The 16,884-nt window shown below is 43.3% G+C and overlaps 1 protein-coding gene across 3 annotated transcripts in view; it reads right to left on the reverse strand.

The window, feature by feature from the left end:
• FHOD3 (formin homology 2 domain containing 3) overlaps positions 1–16,884 on the reverse strand; it is a 428,111-nt gene that overhangs the window by 65,447 nt on the left and 345,780 nt on the right. For 2 of the 3 annotated variants that reach the window (XM_069468094.1, XM_069468093.1), the window contains 2 exons: positions 12,944–12,994; positions 6,587–6,801 (listed from right to left, as the gene is read on the reverse strand). In XM_069468094.1, the coding sequence (XP_069324195.1) occupies positions 6,587–6,801; positions 12,944–12,994 (266 nt within the window). The remainder of the gene's footprint in view (positions 1–6,586; positions 6,802–12,943; positions 12,995–16,884) is intronic. The other variant, XM_069468095.1, reaches the window with a different exon arrangement.

Below are 16,884 nucleotides of genomic sequence, written 5' to 3' on the forward strand. Positions count from 1 at the left end.
TTGGGCAGGATTAAAAGCATTATTTAAATTATAGTTTCCACTCCCCCCTCTTGCCCCTCGGATTATGCTTCTGATTTATGTATATAACTCTACTGTAGCATCATATGGGATAAAAAAGAAGCCAGTTTCAGGTCCAATTATTCTAATATTGACCACATACAGTGTGAATATTCTATTTCACATTATAAACGGAATGTAAAAAGTAGTTTAAGATTATTGCATCATTTATTGCTGCATCATTATCTTGAACCTGAACCAAATGACCCAAAATACAAACCCTATGAAGAGTTACCTTTTCTAAAGATTAGAAAAGATATGTCTTTATAACTTCTAAAGTCAGATAGACAGGTCTTATCTTGGTTCACAACAGTGTCAAGCAGGGTCGACTCCAATACTCATTTGTCCTTGCATGCCAGTAAGGCTAGTGGAGCTCCTGGGTTAACTTAGATGCTCATTTCATTACAAGAACAAATCGCAGACAGGCCTTTCCTCAAGAATTAAGACACTGATTGCAAACTGGCAATGCCTTTCCACAGCCCCTCTAGCTTCTGTCGAGTAACAGAAATATCAACGATGTCAAAAAATAAAAACAACAACAACAAAAAAACCCTGCTATTTTGGAAAGAATACATTAGCATTAAAAGAGATAGTCCTAAATAATAACAGTAAATAAATTGAGTTTGAGTTTTTTTGTCAATTCATTCTTTCAAGCTTAGCAGGATATAGTTACTTTTATTAATAATTATAATAGATGGTCTAATGCAACTAGTAGCAAAACTCATTTATTCAATAAGTATTTATTGAGACCTATCATGTTCTGTCTGGGCACAGGAAACTCAGAGATGAAAAAATATCTTCCTCGAAATATTTTTCAGGCTAAAGTTGTCTTGTAAATCATAGCCAAGAGATGGTATAAGACCAAAATGACTAATATCTAAAGAAAATATTAGCTCTTCTGCCAGTAGCCAGTAGATTCTAACCCGGAAGCACTGACCCAAGGCTCCCACCTAGGATGAAAGGCACTGACGTGTCACATAGCCACGAGCCAGGTTCTCTGGGAGCACCTCCAGATGCAGCCAAGCTCCTTGACGCCAAGAGCCTGCTCTGGGAGGGGTCTCACAGCTCCTGATGCCCTTTTTGTTAAGTATGAACAAGCAAGCTAATTGCTGTTTAAAATTTGAATTTTTTTGTTTTCATTACACAGAATTTAGGATACAACTTTGATAATAAAGATTGGTTAAAAACCATTATAATCTAACGTTGGGAAACAATTCTCTATGGATCTCCCATGTTTCTGCAGTTTTGCAAGCAGAGACATTGATAGCCTTTGTTCTAGACTATCTTTCCAAGCATGCGTGTATGTCTAATAGCCCTGGAAGACAGAAATAGTGCCTCTCTCCAGGGCAAAGGGCTGGTTGCTTTATTGCCCACTATAACAAAGATAATGTCTTCCTCTGGGACAAAGGCAAGGCATGCTTACTGCCCATGACAAAAGATTTGGAGTCCCTAGGCACAGGGTTCCTCTCCTCAGGTTCCTCACAACATGTGTGCAGGTATCACCCTGTGGGACCTGGGGCTTGGAGAAATGGCAAAAATGCTGATACTCTGGCTACTAGTATTGCTACAAGTAATAATGTCCTTTAGCTCTGACCCAGGAGCTTTGCGTCTTCTGACAGCATCTCTGAAATTGTGGCAGGCTAATTTATTAGTTCTACAAGTAGGGTAAAGTCTCAGTCCAGCCCCTTCACAGTTCTTGACACCTAATAGCTGCCTAGGAAATCGTCCATATCGATCAGATAATGCCCCCTCTACCAGCATTCCCAATGCCATTCTGTGCCTTCTCCTTACTTAAGGTTTACACTTTGTCTACTTAAGAAGGACTTGAGATTAATGTTTCAAAATATGGCACAAGAAAACACACTGCAGACAACTGTCGGTTCTAATAGGGAGAAAAAGGGAAAGTTTTACCTTTTTCCATTTTTTAGAGACTGAGACATGTCAAGGCAAAACAAACAAACAAACAAAAAACTCCAGTGATTGGCCAAGGCTCTCAGTAAAATCCCACAGCAGGTGTAGCAGGTAGGGCCTCGGCCTTGGGTGGTGTTCCTGAGAGATTCTGTCCGACTGACTACACAGCAGCAAGTAGCAGCAGTCAGGCAAGGTGGGGATGGGGGGTAGGGCAGCCTTGAGTCACAGAACCACAAAGAATCTAGTTTCCTGCCAATTCATGAAACACTGGACTGGAGGCGTCCAAAAGCTTTATGCAAGAGAACCAGCGTGCGGCGTTAGGCTGATGATTGATGATATTCCACTGCTACCATGCCAGCTGGAATAGGATACCAGATGTTTCTGATTTCTGCCATGTGGATTAGGTAACCTAGGAGAGTGCTTACACCTGAAGGAGACTCAAAACATACATGTTAAACAACAAAGGTGACAAAGATGCTCAGTCACTGGTAACAACGACGACAGTCGAAGTGATGAATGGGTCCCCACATGAAAAATGATTACTCATTTAAATAAACTGAAAATTTCATGATATAACTATACATCTATACTTTATGTTCAGGCTTAAAGATCAGGAGGGTAGGAAAATTTTCACAGTTTCCAGCACTTTAAATGCTTGGATCTGTGGGAGGAAGTATCAGTATTCCAATTGTCCATAATTTCTGTAAATGCTGCCAGGTAAATGCTGGTGAACAGGCCACGGCTATCTAGGCCATATTTTATATCTCCAGGGCCAAACAATGAGACATTTGGAAATACCAAGGAATCCATTTATGGGTAGGGAAAAAAAAAATCACTATTGAACGTATTTTTCCCTGACATAGAAATAATATAGTATGGCAGCAATTTCAAATGCATCTCTAAAGTAGTATTTCTGCATGCAATACAAAAAGTACCGAGCCAATGCTAATAAAAGATAATCGAGCCATTACGTTTGCTTTCATGGCTAGGTCAGTGGGGAAAAGAGACTTGACAGCAGCTTCCTTCCATTGGAAAAGATCATTTCTCTCTCCATGGCCTCAGGAGAGACTCCTGTATGAGGAATCCAGCAAGGAAGGAACATAGTTCTGGCTCTTCGGGGAAAGCAGTTCAACCCTGGGATACCCTGGAGGGACCATCAACATACGGTTTGCAGGTGAGCAGTTTTTCTCTACTTTATTTCCATGAAATGGGTTACCTGGATCTGACGCACATTGGGATTAAGAGGTTATTTGGCTATACTGACTTCACTTATGGGCACACAAATTATTATTTTTTAATCCTCAGAGCAACTTTCTTAAGAATCATTACTGAAGAACTCTATCCCAACAAGAACACTGCCTTTTCTGATTAGTGAGAATAACTTGTTTGTTTTCAAAGTTATCTGTGAGTTTCTTAAAATAATGGGAAATAAGCTTATTAGGTAGATATTCTGATGCACCCCCAGGGCTCAGTGAAAATAAGGAAAGGATAGCGAAGCAACGGATGTAGAACGATGCCTTTCCAGGTTTACCTGAACTTTCGGCTGACCGTCTCCATTAATTACAACATGGTGCAAATGAGAACACATATGCATGTCTTTTCCTCGCTTGGGCATGGTGGCTTTACAAAGAGGGAAAATACTCAGACCATCACCACTAAGTCCGTATTGGGACATACACCTGCTGAGCCAGAAGGCGGCCACATGGAAAAATAATTCAAGCTCACACTGACTTGATAGGGGGGTCAGTGGCATCATGAATAAGGAAGTTACGGCAGATTGAGCTGGGAAGGGTTTGGTGGAAAGGTTTCACTAGATGGCACATAATGCTATTAATATTTTACCATTGGCCCTTCCTTTTCTGAAAATATATTTTGTAAGGGGAAAGGAAAACAAGTTTCAAAAGTTCTCCAGAATCTAACAAATCCATAAAAGGACATTTAATCCTTTTATGGATTAAACCATACAATATGGGTTTAATGACAAATATTAGTTTTTCCTTTTCTTTAATTCTGAAAGGTAGATCACAGTTTTTGCAGATACTGCGGAGAGAGTTAGCCAAGGGATGGTATGGCATTAATGTGAACACCACCACAAACACTGGGGAACCGCAATACCAGGACACGCGGCCGGGATGGGAGTCGAAACATTGGGGTCTACTCCCAGCACTGTGCCAGCAAGATCTGAAGCGAATCTTCCAATGTATCTGGGCCTCAGTAAAATATAGATAACAACATCTCCCCTACCCACCCAGGTACATGGCAAGACATGAAATAGCAGCATTTGGGAGCAAGGGGCAGAGCACCGCAAAAATGTGAAGTGTATTATGATCATTTGATCCCACAAGGAGAAAGAATGAAAAAGCAAGTCAGTGCCTGGCACATTTGGACCACAGAATGCCAGGTGTTTGGTACAGGACAAACATCTGGATGTGTGATTATATTTTTTATTCTTCCCCCAGATGTCAGGATATTAGAAATGTCAGGGATAAGCAAAAAGTCACTTTGAACATTTGAAAATGGGACCTGGTCAAAAGAAAACACTATTAACTGGGTGCTAGCAGAATGTTTCAAAGAACAATAACAAACTGGGCTGAGAAAAGCCCTTCTGTCAGACCAGTTTTGCATTTCCATCACAAGGGCAAAAGTTTCCAAAGCAGAAAGAAGCCCCAGCTTCTTTTTGAGACCACCTCTTATAGCATTTCTTTTTATATGCTTATAATTTCTAATTTTATAAATCAGTTACACATTAGGACAAGGAAGTGATAATACCTTGCTGGTTCCCACCGATTGGGACAATAATTATAAGACTTAACATATGATGGACAGCTCTTCTAAATCGAACAAGAGCAGTGCTTTTCATTATTTTCCCCGGGAAAAAAGCAAATACCATCATACGATGCTATTTTATTAATTTGTAATTACATATGACTTCAAGTTCAATATTCCTTTTTCAGATGCACATATCACTTACTGTGTGATTTTAGTCAGTTTCCCTCAGTCTCTATTAATCCTTTCTCTGAAGAGGAAAATGACATTTGCGATTATCTTTGTGAAAGCATACTGACAAAACGTGATACTTTCCCCACATCCGTACTGTGTGTGTGTGTGTGTGTGTGTGTGTGTGTGTATAATGACTATTTTCTGTGTTCTTAAGCTTAAAATAATCTGTATTTTTAATTGGATAGAATGGCCTCAAGTTCAACTGTAATTGGACTAAATACTTGAGCAACTGTCTTTTGTCACAAACGTCATGTAGATTAAAATTAGAGGACAAACAGTATTTATAGACACTGACAATCCCCTCTCAGCTTGGGGCTGTTCTGTATTTCACAGTTTAGACAATTATTCTGTAAGCTGCTAACAGTATTAAAATATAATTCCTGGAGTTAAAAGTCCCAAGATTCAGTGCCGAACCACAACTTTGCAGAAGGATATTTTTCATATCGCCTCCAGAAATACCACAACGTAGATAGAGCAGTGATAGCAGGCGGGGTTGAGGAAGCACACCACACGGCTTTTAGAGAACAGTCTGTTTTCCTGATTCTCGGAGTCTCAGTATTTTAAAACCGACATTACTCATCTGTGACTGAGCCATCTGCCTGGGACAGTCTTCCCCGGCTCCGGGACCAGGAGTAACTGGACGTCACGGAAAGCTATGGTGCAGCCAGCCTGCTCCTGCAGGATGAGCCGAGCCTTCGAATGCCAGCAAAGAACTGGACAGACAATATCATTCCATTACATCCAGTTCTGCTGAGGTCATGGAGTCCTGGCTTGTTTAAATTAAACTTTACGCCATATTTAGTCAAACCCTCCTACAGTTAAAAGTTTAGTGTCTCTGCTGTCTTCAGTTGGCTAAGTCTACATCGGGCATTAAGCCATAACACTCGACTAAAACAAACAGTGCTGGCAGCGGTGTTAATCAACATGCACCGTGCAAAGTCCATGCCCGAGAACCAGCCTCTGTGTTAATGAGCAAGAAGACGGACCCACAACGTGCAGAACAGTCAGGAAAACGGCTGATGCTCAAAACTGCAGGGAACAATATCATTGTTTGTCTCCAAATAAAGCTAAGATGACAGAATTTCTCCAGGGACAGCCTGTTTGTCTGTACATCAGCATGCACACACCCCCCCCCCCAACCACACACCAGTAATTTTTACAATTTTAATTTTTTCCTTGACATTTAACTTCTATTTCCAGTAGATCCACATTTTTATTTGCTTGCTTTAATTAACTTTATTCTCCTTCAGTTTAATTTAAACCAGACCAACAGTTTCTAGGGTAAGAACATTCAAAAGTGGTCAATTTGTTGGGCAGATCCACATATCCAAATTATAAAGTGAATACTCTGGTATTTAGGGTTCAATGTCAAAGCCAGTCTTATTTTCTATACTCTTCCTTTTCAATGATCATACATTGATGACCTTTATGAATAATTTTGCTTTACTGTGAGTTGCTCTGAAGATGTCTATGTTATTAGTGACAGTGCAGGTTACAGCCACCCCCTTTCTGCCTGCAGTTGCTATTTCAGCATTAGTCTGCAGGTTGGAATCCTCACGGCTGCCCAGAAGCAGCCTGGCATTAACCCATCAGTTCTCCCTCTTTCCCCTGCACTCACCTGGGGGATGCTGAGGTGTTCCCGGGGAAGAGGATGATCCTGGGAGAGCCTCTTGCGAGTCTAAAGATGACGGGCTGTGGCTCCGAGGGACCGGGGAGGCGGGAGCTGCCGGTGAGGTCAGGTCCAAGGAGAGGTCGGCTCTGCCCCTGCTTGCACTCCGGCTTCTCTGCTCCTTCTCGTGCGCCTCAGCTGCCAACTGTTCCAAGTATTTGTATCTGAAAGTTAAATTCCAAAGGGTTTCCGTCAAAAGAAAGAGGAGTCCGTGGCTGATGCTTGTTTATGGACGAAACACCTGCAGAGTGAGCTGGTTTCCTGATGCACAGAGCACAGCGCAGGCCTGACTGGAGGGTCAGGCTGCCAACACCACCCAGCAGAGCCAAGATGCTAATGATTAAAAACCCCGCGTCACTCATAACCGAACGAACTGGGGGAAGTGGCAACATCACACGGTCCCCAGACAATGGAACACTGCTGCAGAATCCTAGTTTGCTCTTTTTGGAAACATTTGTACAAAAAAGCAAACCAGCTATAACGACCACCAAAAAGCCCCAGGAGTGACAGCTGAAAAGCAAACCCACCCAGAGCTTGCAGCTGTGAAATGGGTGGGTCCCTTGGAGTGGCAGAGCGAAAAAAATGCCCCCAAAATACCAAAAGGGGTTGCTTGGATGGAGGCCTCCCTCTCTGAATTTCTGAACCTGCTTCAACGCTAACAGCAATGCAACTGGAATTCACTTTGTTCTCTCAGTGTCGACCATGGAAACTTTTTTATATTCTAAAATATTTCTGAGTAGGACTCAGACATCCAATAGCTTGGACCTGACGTCACATATAGTTTATTCATCAAAGTCAGTTTAAAAGAACAAAGATACATCTGTTTTGCATTTCAGGCAGGCAGAACCCACTAACTGTTTATTAAGACCAGCTACCAATCATATTCCTCATAGTGCGCTTTATAGATCAGACTAAAATAACTTTGAAATGTGTGCCTCTTCCAGATGTCTAATTTTACCCACTATTATTTGTTCAGAAATAAATCCATGAATTCAGCTGTAGCAGGTTTCTTACTATCATATCCACCACTGAACTGTGAAACAGCTTGCTCAAGACCCTCACTTCATATCTACCTAGACCCACTGCTTCAATTCTTCACATCAGGTACCAGGCAAGATGTTCCTAATCACCCCGGAAAGGAAAGGCACAGCACCTATTTAAAATCTTTAAAAACAATGCACTGAAAAAGCATGCCTTTCCCCCTCCCAGCCTCAAGGTGGGTGTGGTTCCCCCATCTGGAATCCCCAGCCCTCCCCCTGCCAGCCCAAAGGCAGCCACCCGTCAGGCCACACTTGCCTGCGCCTCTCCCTCCTCAAAGCCTGCCTCGGCGCAGCTGGAAGCGATCTTGGCCTTGCCTCTGAACTCATGTCGGATGTGTAGTCCGTTTAACTCACATGGCATTTTACATTTACTGCCTGGCATATTTAGCCATCTTTTCATATGTGCATGTCTGTTTTCAACAAGCAGATAATAGGATTTCTGTGAACACGATTACCATCCTTTCTTCTTTCCCTGTGTGCCTCACATGTGTGGGCTGACGGGAAGCAGGCAAAGTGCACAGGGAGAAACCTGCGCACGGGGAGTGGCACCCACCTGCCGAGGCGGCCCACCTGCAGCCCAGGATGCTGAGGGGGCAAAGGCACCCTATTTCATTTTTGTGGGGGGTAAGCTTGCTTTCCCGTGACTCTCTGATAAAAGATGTGCAATGGGTACATACGTCTATACAAACACCTGAGGCTTGGCACCGAGAGCAGCTGCCTCAGGACAAAGTCAGATCAAGAAAGAACGACTTAAACTCTGGACTTCCCTTGCCAACAGCATCACCTCTCAAAAGGTGAAAGAGGTAACAAAAGGAACGTGTTCCAGAACTTAATTTAGGCCAGCGAGGAAAATGCACCAGAGGCTGTGGAAGTAACAGGAACCGTGGGGAGAAAATGATCTTGAGGGCAAGAAGCAGGCCCCCAGGAGGCATGTCTTAAATGGGACGGTGGCACATTCAAGGTTGGGGATGCTTCAAGCCCAAGAGGAGTCATGAGCATAGGCATTCTACCCTGAGGCCAAGCCTCTTGCGACAAGAAAGAGCGATGGGCAAGGCATGGGTGCAAAGAAGGGGACCTGGACAGGCCCTGGACATCAGGAGGAGCTCAGAATCGCAGAGCAGGAGTTCAGAAGAATCCAGGGAGGGTGGCAATGAGGCCTCGTATGAAAGCTTCCAGCCAGGAAGACAACCCACTATGGCCTTCATTTTCACTGGCCCAGTCCTGGGCCTGGCCTCCCACGCCCCTCCCTGTGGGCAGCCTGGACAGGTATGTGCCGGCGGCCAATGGCTGTCCCAACTTTCTGAAGGACTCCAAGAGCCATTCATCCCAGAGTCTGGGTGGGTATGACTCAAAGACTATGCCTGTGCACACCTTGGTCCCATGGATGCCATCATGGAGGGTCCATGATACATGGAACAATTCTGAATTGTACCAAAAAACGGGATGTTTATGTGGTAGACAAAAATGGCAGAGATAGGGGTGGGGTGAGGGGGAGTTATTTAATGCTGTGGCCCCCACCCCCACCCCAGCAGGAGGCACCAGGCAAGCGATCGAAGAAGCCCTGCCTGCACCCATAGCTGCTCCCCATAGCTCGAATCACTGCCCAAGCCCCACCCCCATCAGCTCAGTGGTGGCATGAGACCCTCATAGGAGCCTGAACCCCACTGCAAACTGTGCATGGAGGGCTCCCCATGAGAATCCAAGGCCTGATGATCTGAGGTGGAACTGAGGCAGCAACGCCCCCCCCATCCGTGGAAAAACTGTCTTCCACGATAGTCCCTGCTGTCAGGGACCGCTGGGTTAATGGGTATAGAATTTCAGTTTTCTAAGATGTAAGAGTTCTGAAGACTAACTGCACGGTAATGTGAATGCACTTAACACTACTGAACTGTACACGTAACATGGTTAAGATGGTCAATTTTATGGCATGCGCATTTGATCACAATTAAAAACTTGTTTAAATGGCAGGGGCAGAGAGGCATGGAGGTTAAGAACACTGAACCTTTCTAAAAAAGCAGCAGCACTGCTCGTCTGCAAAGGGCCAGAGTGACGAGGACAGTGGACTTTCTAGGCACGAGAGCCACATTACCTGGCGTTTACAGTGCTGCAGCACAGCCACCCCTGGCCCCACAAGAACCTCCAGCAGCGCCTGGGGAGGAAGCTGGACCTGTGTCATGACCTTCTCTCAGACAGTGACTCTAAGTGACATGGCCCAACAGTACTTGATCCAGGGAGGCCACTGGCTCATACAGTAACTGTCACACGTCCCTGCTGTCACATGAGGCCACATCCAGCCAAGAGAGGCTGATGGAGCGTCCCCTGGGGAAAGCAATGGGCTTTCTATCCACAACCCACAGCCCCAAGAAAAGACTTTTACCTTTGCTGCCTTCATCTAAACATTCCCATTTATCCCACCTACCTCTGCCCATATCATTTGTTTATTCATTCATCTTTTCATTTATTTATTGAACATTTGTCAAGCGCCTGTCATGTGCTAAGAACTGTAGTAGGCACTAGAGATTTAATAATAAACACGAAAAAAATCCCACCCTCATGGAGCTCAGAGTTCAGTGGGGGAGAGAGGCAAATAAACTACGGGGATGAACTCCAGTGCCCACCAGGGCACGGCGGCAGGGCTGGTACTGCAGCTTGGTCATTTTTCACAGGGCCCTGCAGAAGCCCTGCTTGACTTGAGATTAACCTAAACCTACTAACTGATGACTTTTGCTGCCACTCTTGTACTGGGAAATTCTCCCTTACGTGAAGCCAAAATCGGCTCCTAACTTCTACCCTGTCCTCAGTCCTTCTAAGCAATGCTCAGAATCCTCTCTCACTGCTCCATTGATCACTTTCATGCATAATTTCCGAAATCCTAGTCCAGTCCCCACCTTTCTTTCCTTTGCACTCTGCTCCCATAGCCTGTGTGCCAGAAGGCATTTCCTCTCCACGTCCTGCCATCCCCCCGAGACTAAGGAACCCAAACTCAACTGATCCTCCCCTGCCACCTCCCCAGCCTGGCTCTCATTCCTCACTATCCCCTTCTTTTTCATTTCCTCTAAATTATCTGTGAATGTCACTTTAATCAGTCATTATCACATGAAGCCTTTCTTCTAATATTTAAAAAAATCAGAAACAGCATCTCAACAGAAACGTATTCCTGGTCTACATCACTGTCAACAACACAATTTGCCTGAAATTTTGGAGTGCAATGATAGGAAATAACACGTATCTGGATGGCCACCACACCTCTAAATAAAAGGACATTCATCTTGTTACTTACATGATACAAACCTCAAAAGCCATCCGCTGTCACTCTGGCTTTTTCTGAGTCTTTGCTTTAAGCCTAAGAGACAAGGGACCCGACGATCATGCTTGGCTCTATCTTGAAGAGTTAACAGATGGAGTCCTCTCTTCTTTATTTCTGGACCTCTTTCTACCTCTGATTCCTATTAGTTTCTCCATCCATTTCCAAATTCCATTGTATTTGGAAATCTTATCTTTTCCTGGCTTACCAGGAACCCCCAATAGCTTTCCAAACAAGGATAAAAGTCTATGTCCTTCACTTCCATCTTCACCAGGTAATGCAAGGAGGAAACAAAGAAAAGTGGCCAGTCCAAACCAAAGGGAATGCTGGGCTGCTTCCCCAGACCTGCGTGTAAACAGACAGGTGGGCTGTAAGGGGAGAAGCCCCGGGGGCTGGAGGGCCTGCTCCTACACCTGGCCCAATGGGACGCCCGAGATCAAGGACTAAGGGTAGAACCAAAGGAGGGAGGAGGGGAGTAGCAACCTCCTCTGCACGAGTTTCCCAGACATAAGTAAAGCTCTGTTTGGAAAAAAAAAAAAGAGCAGTAAATAATACTCAGAAAGAGCTGGACTTCAGTGGTTTGGGAAGATTTGGAAGTCAGTCTGAGCCAGTTCAGACCTTGACACAGCACCCAGACATCTCCCTGGGAGCTGCCAAGCTTTGCCTGTGCAGACAGAACCCGACAGTCTAGTTGTCAAAAGCTCAAGGAAGGGCAGAATCTGCAGGAAGAACTAAAAAAATTAAATCTAGTTCCTTCTGCCTGAGCAGAAAGTCAACAGCATCTTCACCGTAAATATATGCTATGCCCTCTGATGTCAAAAACAGGTACTAGTTAGTTCTTGTTTCTTCACCAGCATCTTTCACTCTAACTTTGCTAGCCACAGGTGGTTATTAGGACAATAATCTAGTAGAATGTTAGAGTTAAAGCAATGTCATAGTTTTATTTATGAAGCTGATCTAAGCATCTAATTTTTTAATTGAACACAAGCAGTTCCCACTCTTCCCTATCTCAGACTGCCCTGATCTATTTAGCTGGTATTTTAAAAATTAGCACAATTCCACTTCTCATTGTCATAGTCCAGAAATAGTTAGGCTCCCAACTGGCTGTGGTATAAAACGTATAATAAAATCAGCCTTTCCACCTCTCCATGCAGTAACCCCACCTGGTGGTAGAGGGGACAACTGCAGGCTGTGTTGTGACCCAGGGGGTAAAAACTTGTCTTTCGCCAATCTACTTGCAAAAGCAGCTCCCTCTGCTTAACTACATTCATGGGACACTGAATAGATTAGCTTACTATCTTTGCTGGGATTTAAAGCATGTTTCCACTGAAATTAATAAACTAGCTTACAGTTTGAATATTTTAAACCCAGCTGTTGGTTCATTTGCTCACATATCCCACATATCACTCCTAAGTGCCAGGCATTGTGGTAGGAACTAGGGGAACCAAGGAAAACCAGGCATGGTTCCTGCCATTCAGGAACTGAGTGTTGTTCAGTAGGGAGACAAGTAAGTGATCGGGCACAACCAGCAAGAATCTCATGCAAGTGTTGCACCCTACCCAGTGCTCGGCACAGTGTGTGTGCTCGGTTTATTGAAGGAATGGCGACCAAGTAAGTGGCAGAGAAGCACACAGTAGGGATCCCTAACCCAGGCTCATTAGTGACGCTGCAAGTACAAATACACACCATACGTCAATATGCTAATACTCATGTGCTCATTTGGAGAAGAGTTTGAGAGGACCAGACACACACATTTCACCACAAATGCACTAAACAATAAATCTGAACTTTGCTTGAAAATGTGTATAACCAGGATACTCTAGTCAGCAACATAGCAGTTATCCAAGGTCTTAGGCATCCCAGGTGAAGCTATTGTAAGAACACAGTCTCCTCAGCATGCTTGATTAACAGTGCAAAGTCGCATGCCATTTGGGTACAATGGAAAAGAAGAAATATACAAACCTTTCTTCTCTTGCTTGTCTTTGCTCCTCTCTTTTGTCTAAATACTCTCGGCTAATGGAAATTTGCAAAACAAATAAGGAAAGGAAAATAACAGAATTAGATGCTCACAAAATTCCCAAGAAATGATAACAGTATATCATGAAAGCCCACTATTGCCTCAGAAATGAAAAATGGTTGCAGATGAATTTTTAAAAGTGAAGTTTAAGGACTATCCTTTACAAGTACAGAATACAATTGGTTTTCAATAAAATCACAGGGTCTCTGGATTCGCCCAGACACACTATAATTACTCTTCAGAAAGAATGAAAGTATATGAGGGAGGAGGGAAAAGAATTTTTAAAAAGTACTTAATAAAATACAGCAATTCCAAGCAAGCAATAGTCTCTGGAGGTGATTGGCATCCAGTTAAGCTCTAGCAGCTTCACCACATCCGTCTTGAGAACTAAATCTAAGTGAGCCCAAGTGCCTTGGCCATGTATGTTGTACTCCAGAGCCTGGACATCCTTTCTCCACATCCATCACACTCCCAGTTTCTATGCTGGGATCACTGGAGGCTCTTGCTTTGTGCATTCTCCTTTGTCTGTACCCACAAGATGCCCAACTTCATCCAATTTTAATGTTTTGTTTTTCTGTTCCTGCTGGTAAGATTCCAATGTGAATCTAAGTTTAAGACTACATGGTCAGGCCAGGCACAACGGCTCATGCCTATAATCCTAGTACTCTGAGAAGCCAAGGAGGGAGGATCACTGGAGGTCAGGAGTTCGAGACCAGCCTGAGCAAGAAGGAGACCCTGCGTCTACAAAAAACAGAAAAATTAGCCAGGTTTGGTGACACACACTTGTAGTCCCGGCTACTAGGAGGCTGAGGTAGGAGGATTGCCTGAGCCCAGGAATTTAAGGTTGCAATGAGCTATAAAGATACCACTGTACTCCAGCCTGGGCGACAGGGCAAGACCTTGTCTCAAAAGAAAAAAAAAAAGAATGTGGTCAATCACTTCTCAGTGGACTATTTATTTTCCTGGAGAATGCTGACATCATTGTTTTCTACATTGGACCTCATAATGTAGCTCAAGTATTCTACCCCTTGGTACACTGGTAACTGGATATTAAAGAGACAATTAAGTCAGAGGGAATGAAGCAGATTAGGATGGGGGAAAAATGCAACAAGGACTCAGATTTGTCATCATTTATAAGCATCTATCCTCGTCACTTTCCACACTAGAACTAAAATTTCCAATAACCCAGGAAGCTTAAGACCACATTCAATGAAAATCACAACAGGTAAGAAACACATTTTAGATGTGTTGCAAAAAGCACAAGGAGCATGAGCAATGTAAATCAGTGAGATGGCTGATGAAAAGTCAGCCACTTGGATAATCCCAGGGACCACTTTATAAAGCTTTTCCTATTTCCTTTTCTTGAATTTTTTTTCATACACATCTTCAGAAATATGGAACTGCAATCACCATAATTAATATTTGCCTATGGTCTGTCTTGATGTGTGTCATTCCTTCCTGGACAAGGGTCATTTTGCCAGGATCTCTCTGTGTTCTTAAATGACAACTGAAGACTCATTTGAAACCAAGAGCAAAAAATGAACAGTTATGAGCATGTCTCTGATGACAGGCATCCTGGTCTAATCCTCACTCTGCCAATATACGAAGGACATAATGGCTGAATATATATTACAATGCATTCCTGCCCTATTGTCCTATACTTCTGGGACTCCAACGACATGAATGCTAGACATTTTGGTATTACTACATGGGTCGTTAAGGCCCTGTTCACTCTGTTCAATTTTTGTTTGTGTTGTTTAGTTTTCAGGTTGGAAAATTTCTATTTGTTCTAACTTCAGGTTACTGACTTTCTTCTCTCATTGCCATTCTTCTATTGAGCCCATCTGATGAATTTTTAATTTTGGTTTTTGAATTTTCCAGTTCTATATGTATTTTCATTCAATTCTTCCTTATATCTTTTATTTCTTTTCAGAGCCTTATCTTTTTATTTGTTTCAAGAGTATTTCTCCTTACATCTTGATGCGTGTTTATAATGGCTACTTTAAAGTCTTTGATAATTACAACATCTAAGTCCTTTTGTGGTTAGCATTTTTTGATTTTTTTTTTTCTCTGAGTTAAAGTTTTCCCAGTTCTTTGTATGACAAGTTATTTTGGACTGTACTCTGTACATTTTACATATTTTGTGATGATATTTTGGATCTTATTTAAACTCTATGATTTGGTTTTGTAATAGCAGGCAATCAACCAGGTTAGGTTCACCCTGTGTCTTATAACCTGTCTTCTGATATTAGCTCTAATATTAACTCAGTTTTCTGGGACCCGGGTGGTGATCCACTCTGTCCTTAGTTCTCAAAGTCTATGTCGTGCTGTTTAGGTTCAAAGCCACACAGATGTAAATTGGAGAGTCATCAGGAGGGCTCTCTTCATCTCCCTGCTCTTTGTGACTTTCCTAACACTTTCTGGCTCATCTTGGGTTTCCCTTCCTGGTCCTCAAGCTGGAAAAAGCTTGGGCTTCATTTTCCCTGTTCTGCTGTATGCTTTTGGTAACCGCATGTGCATCCAGAGCAATGCAGCAAGAGGAGGGAGAGCTTATGATTTGCCTACTGACTGTTGGGTTGCAGAGCTTTTTTGGCCAGAGGAAGAGTTCCCCTCCCTTAGAGTTTTAGGCACCTGCCTGAACATTGCTGCCATCACTGTGCTTCCTTAGCAATATTGACTGGAGACTGGGGTAGGAGAGAAAGAAAAAACAGGATTTCTCTACTCTCTAACCCTTAACCATTCCCCTTACCATGCCTCAGTCCATAACAAGAGGGATTTTTTGGGGGAGCTCTTTTGGTCCACATTTAGTATGTGCTTCTAGATTTGGGGTGCCTTTGAGTACATGCCAAGTTATACTGGAGGTAAAAAAAAAAATGGTAAATTCTCATGGGTTTGGTAGAACTTTGAGTTTTCGTCTCCTTTCCCAATTCACCTGCTCCCTTTTACATTTAGGTGTTCAGAGTTCCGTGCATACTTCCCATGATTCACAGTCGCATGCAGTGATGCAGTAGGAAACAGGATGATTCCATTTTACCAAAAACTGGTACCCTTGGATGCAAGCTAATCTCTGAATTTTCCACATATTTCAGTCAGATTCCTGCTACTATTTGGCAGTAAAATATGCAGATCTCTCAGAAAACCATAAATTAGGAAGCATTTAACCTATTTCAGGGGTTTCAAGAATTGATCGTTCCAGAACTGACAACTTCCAGAACTACCTCATGAGAAATGGTGCATACAAGGCCGGCGTTTCCATGTATCGTTTAGTAGAGATCTGACAGCTCTGGGTATGCCCAACAATCTACTTCATGCAGCCCGTTCACCCAGTCTTACAGAAGCTAGGATTAGCATTTCACCCACTGTTTTCATGAAGCAGTGACTTACAGTTTAAGCAACTTCACAACTCTACTCATATTTCGATCATTTCTACAATTAAACATACTCTTCTTGGCTTCTGAAAAAAACTAAGTTATTGAATCTGTAAATCTTCACTGAAAATGTCTTACATTCCTTGTAGTTTTAACTGGGAGTAATTCATGGGAATATGGTTTGGGACAGAAAGTGAACCAAGGAAACAGCAAGTGAAGCGGGGAGAAGCTATAGGAGAGAGGAGTAGGAAGTTGGAGGAAGGGAGAGAAAATACAGGAGGAGGGGAGGGGGAGGGAAAGGAGGTGGGAAGGGAGGTAAGAAGAGTGGAAGGAATCAAATGTGCAAGGCAAGATTCAGCAAGTGTTTTGTATCCATAAAGCACAGCACAGCATGAAGCCCAGGAGAGAGGCATGAAGGAGGTGAAGCTGCAGGATGCAGAGAACAGGTGAACTGGCTGAAGGAGAAGCCCAGGGACACTGGACTTAGCGGGGACAGACAGGCCAAGAAATGTAACGTG

This window comes from Eulemur rufifrons, chromosome 5, assembly GCF_041146395.1.
Source record: "Eulemur rufifrons isolate Redbay chromosome 5, OSU_ERuf_1, whole genome shotgun sequence".
NCBI classification, from domain to species: domain Eukaryota; kingdom Metazoa; phylum Chordata; class Mammalia; order Primates; family Lemuridae; genus Eulemur; species Eulemur rufifrons.